General features: G+C 35.1%; 1 protein-coding gene across 3 annotated transcripts in view; it reads left to right on the plus strand.

Annotated features, from left to right (window-relative positions):
• Positions 1 to 4,370, plus strand: part of LOC115210225 (universal stress protein Slr1101-like) — a 31,597-nt gene extending 27,227 nt beyond the window's left edge. For 2 of the 3 annotated variants that reach the window (XM_036501743.1, XM_036501744.1), the window contains exons 4-5: positions 3,745 to 3,777; positions 3,948 to 4,370. In XM_036501743.1, the coding sequence (XP_036357636.1) occupies positions 3,745 to 3,776 (32 nt within the window). In that variant the 3' untranslated portion in view covers position 3,777; positions 3,948 to 4,370. The remainder of the gene's footprint in view (positions 1 to 3,744; positions 3,778 to 3,947) is intronic. The other variant, XM_036501745.1, reaches the window with a different exon arrangement.
• Positions 4,371 to 4,922: the final 552 nt, after the last annotated feature.

The following is a 4,922-nucleotide window of genomic DNA, read 5'->3' on the forward strand; positions in this document are numbered from 1 at the left end:
AAAAACAAACAAGCAAAACAAAAGACGTAGACGGGTGTGTAAAAAACAAACAGATGTATTAGTTTAACGGTGGGGAAGTTAGAAGGTCTTTTACGTTTCCAGCCTACGCTCTTCAACAGAAATGAACGCAGAAATAAACAAAGAGAGAAAATGAAAGCGAGTTAGTGGCTTCTGGACAAACTAGAATAAACATGGACGCGAAAGAGAAATACATTGCTGATAAGACGTAATACATCGGTTTCTATGTTAAAAAGAGTCATAGAAACCAACTTCTCTTGCAACTGTAATTGCTCCATACTCCTTGTCTTTCTTAACATATCACTTCGCTATTATGAGCAAACATCTTAGCTAAATATAAGTGTTAAGGATATTACCAAAATGGAATACATAGTCTTTTAATACCAAGCTGATATCTATACGTTATCGTTATCTTTTCTTAAACGGCGGAACGCAATGTAGATAAAGCTACTGTACCGTGTAACTATTGGGTTAACCATTGGATGAAAAGAAGTCGAAAGCTACTCGTGCGACTCGAACCCGCACCTTTTGTAAACAGAACAGATGTTCTACCACTGAAGAATCATTCGAATTTCGCCATCCATTTTAGCAGCTTTGTTCCCAGTAAGAAATATATCTTTTGTTTTGAATATTTTGTCCAAAGAACGACAGGTATAGTGTCATATAAGATGAAAAGCCTTCCTGAACCAGAGCGGCGTGTTATATATGATGTTACGTTAGGAGTAAGCACTGAAAGGCCTTCATTTCATTTGCGTCCATTCTTTCCTCGTCAATCAATAGACATTACTTTCTTTTATATCGTTACAAACCACTTTTCTCTATATTACTTGCTTGAGACAGGTGATACATCGTACTTGAAAGGTCTTATTTTATGGTGGCATTAAAATTTTCTGCTTTTACTCGCTAAAAACAAGCTGTTGGTATTCTAAACGAAAGAATCAGAAGAAATCATTTCTCGTTATAGCGCGTAAGTCATGAATTACGAATTTTATAAGTCTTTTCTTTTCTGACAGACAATCCCAAGTTTCTTTGGACAATATTTTATTTCTGTATGGGTTAAATGAATGTCTAGTGGTAAATTAACAGACGTTAATTGGCAGAAATGTGGTCCAGCTAAATTGAAAACGCGAATCTTTGATAATGTTACAGTGAAAAATAAATGTTCATTGTACAGGCTATGTATGTATGTATGTATGTATGTATGTATGTATGTATGTATGTATGTATGTATGTATGTATATATGTATGTATGCATGCATGCATGTATGTATGTATGTATGTATGTATGGGTGTATATGAACATGCATAAATACACACACATATATATATATAAATTCATACATACACATACATACATACATACATATATACATGCGTACTTACATACACACATATATACATACCTACGTACGTACGTTCATACATACATACATACATACATACATACATACATACATACATACATACATACATACATACATACATACATACATGTATTTTCAGCATTGCAATATGCGTAAATGAGATAAATATTTAAAAAAAAAAGACTTTGAACAATACAGGCAAAGAGTTAGGCGGTATATGTAAGGTAATATCAATAAATGAAGCTGAAGAGAAAAGATATTGTATTTCATAGGTTGTTCGATGGTCCTATATTATTTCGGGAAAGATTCCCCTTTTCATATAGAAGCAAATAATCAGAGTGCGGAGAAATGTATTATTATCGGTGGAGTGCGTTGAAGTGTAAGCATTGATAAATTACTCTATTTAAGGTTGTGATTGGCTAAGATAGGTAGTTAGAGTAGCCGGAAGTAGTATGGAGCGTGGTAGCAACCATGGTAAGTGATATGGTATGACAAGTTAATGCAGGTGAGTGAGGGAGTGGTGGGAAAGGCCACTGAATAATTGCTGTCCTTTAAGGTAGTTTAGATCTGTAGGTAACTTATATTGAGAATGTCTTTGCTGTTAGGTTTAGTAAAATATATTGTAGTGATGTATGAGTATGTGTGAGAAATGAGTTTAAAAGATGAGAAAAAAAGGAGCAGACGCACGGTAGACACAAGGTATTTAGAAGAGCCATTTCGTGCCATTGTTTCAGTTATGTTGTTTTCTGATTTATGCTACTTGATGAGAATAGTTTCCTTGAGTCTCACGTTACCAAATGTTCATGGTTACTGAATTTATCGAAGTGTTTCTTGTTCGGGGAATTATATGTGGGTAGGTGTTCTTTAATTCGAGTGTAGAGTTTTCCGGTTGCACTGCCAATACAGTGGTATCCACGTTTATCACATTTTATTTAGTACGCTATATATATCACCTTGATCACCTTGACCGACCAGTCCGTCGGGCGTCCATTTGACATCGCTGGTCACACTCGTCTCTGGATCGCGCCTTTCTCATCCACGTGATCCCAATCGTCCTTCTGAAATCGAAACTCCGCCGTCGTGGAGGTCTTCCGGGGTGGTCGTTTATATATGTATGTAGATATATGTTTGTGCCACGGATAAATCAATCTGTTGGTGTACACATGTTCTCGGAAAGTTGTTTTCTTTTGAAAAGACTCGATGCGAGGAGGATTAGGTGCATACCTATTTCTCTTTGCGAATGGTTTTTTGAATGACAGTAATAGGTTTGCTGAAATGTATTAGCTTAAGGAAGCAATTCGCCCACTTTAAATCAACCCTCCAAAAATTCATCCAAAATGAATCTGTCTGCATTTTAACAAATATAGCAGTTCCGATGAAGCCATTTACACTGCGCATTTCCAAACAATTTTGGAACTTAATGAATATCCAAACAACTTTCACTCATTTCCAACATAAAATACAGAACTTTCACCCATCCCCCGCTTAAAATACAGAACAATCAACAAAAGAACGCTTCACATCCTCGACCCGACGCTGAAGGCTTGGAGGTCCGTGAAGGTGTCTTTGCTTGTTCACGACTACATAGTAACGTGAAACAATTTATGAAAGCATGCTACATGCTACAAGCTCATGCTCGTTTACAAATGACAGCTATGATTTTTTACATGCATGCGTACGTGCATACATACAAATATATATATATACATATATAGATAAAGGCGGCGAGCTGGCAGAAACGCTAGCACGCCGTGCGAAATGCGTAGCCGTATTTGGTCTGCCGTTACGTTCTGAGTTCAAATTCCGCCGAGGTCAACTTTGCCTTTCATCCTTTCGGGGTCGATAAATTAAGCACTAATTCACTGGGGTCGATGTAATCGACTTAATCCGTTTGTCTGTCCTTGTTTGTCCCCTCTGTGTTTAACCCCTTGTGGGTAGTAAAGAAATATATATATATACATATATAGATAAATATATACGTACAAACGCACGTACGCACGCACACACATATGATGCAGTGGCATGATATATATTCAATATACATGTTAAGCATGCAAATATGAAATGTTGATATAAACATAAATATTTCTTCTCAGACAAGATTTCCTACAAGCTTGAACTCTTTAGAAGCTCGGAAGGTATTTAGTGACTGGGCAAGCCTATTTTGTTCATTTGAGAGAATCTAAGTTTCCACATCATGGAGTTCTCAGAATGGAATTCACCGCGTTACCATAAAGAATACGAACCTTAGAATTGAAACTGCACTCCCTCCTTCTACGTCAATGAGCGCTACCAGATGCGCGAGCGTAATTTCTATTATATTATTAAGAAATATATCTCTTTATATTTTATTTTGTTGCAGAGATGCAGAATGCTCAATGCTTGCCTGTATAAGGTGCGTAGAGAGTGTAATATATATATATGCGTGTTTGTATGTAGTTTTGAGTATAAATGTGTAGATATTTATATATATATATATTGCGTATAAAGCTATAAATGAGAAGGTAGTTGTTTGTTAAGAACTGTGGTGACTAACAATACTTTTCTTTTGTATTTTTTCTTCAGGTAATTATAAAACGAAATAGAATAAACACGGAAACTGAACGAATCCCATCCATTCAGTTGATACATTCATCCAATTGCTGTCAACCCAGCAGTCCATTGTCTTCGTCTGATAATTGCCATATTTATACAACGTTATATTTGTTTAACAAAATTAAAAAAAACAATGATAACCAAGCTAATCTAAAACTTTCATTAACATTTGTTTTCCGTTGCGGGCTTCCTCTTATAGCATTCGCCCTGATTGTTTTATCATACTCAAGTGTGGTGACATCAATTTTTATTTCTGTTGTTTTTATATACACATGTTAAGAATTGTTACAACGGATTCTGGAAAGTGAAGTTTGCATGTCCGTACATTGCTTTTGATGATTTTCCTGACGTCCTTGAGTGATTTACAACTAAATGGATACATAACTTTGTAAATTATTATTATTATTATTATTATTATTATTATTATTATTATTATTATTATTATTATTATTAATGTTAAGGCAGCGAGCTGGCTGAATCGTTAGCACGCCGGGCGGAATGCTTAGCGGCATTTCGTCCGTCTTCACGTTCTGAGTTCAAATTCCGCCGAGGTCGACTTTGCCTTTCATCCTTTCGGGGTCGATAAAATAAGTACCAGTTGAGAACTGGGGTCGATGCAATTGACTTACCCCTCTCCAAAATTGCTGGCCTTGTGCCAAAATTATTATCATTATTATTATTATTATTATTATTATTATTATTATTATTATTATTATTATTATTATAATGATACATTAATAAAGACTGTTTATATTTATCTTAGTGTTTACGAATTGAATATGTTTATACGTAGATTTTTTTTCATCCCAACATAATTACTAAAACAGAAATTTTCAATTGCATAGTGCTAATGGTTTTCGCATCCTTTGACCAATTACCGGCAATCACTTTACTATTTGATAAAATTTAGATAATGTCCTGATATAACCAGAATTAAAATGAGAA

Source organism: Octopus sinensis, linkage group LG4 (genome assembly GCF_006345805.1).
Source record: "Octopus sinensis linkage group LG4, ASM634580v1, whole genome shotgun sequence".
In the NCBI taxonomy this organism is placed as follows: domain Eukaryota; kingdom Metazoa; phylum Mollusca; class Cephalopoda; order Octopoda; family Octopodidae; genus Octopus; species Octopus sinensis.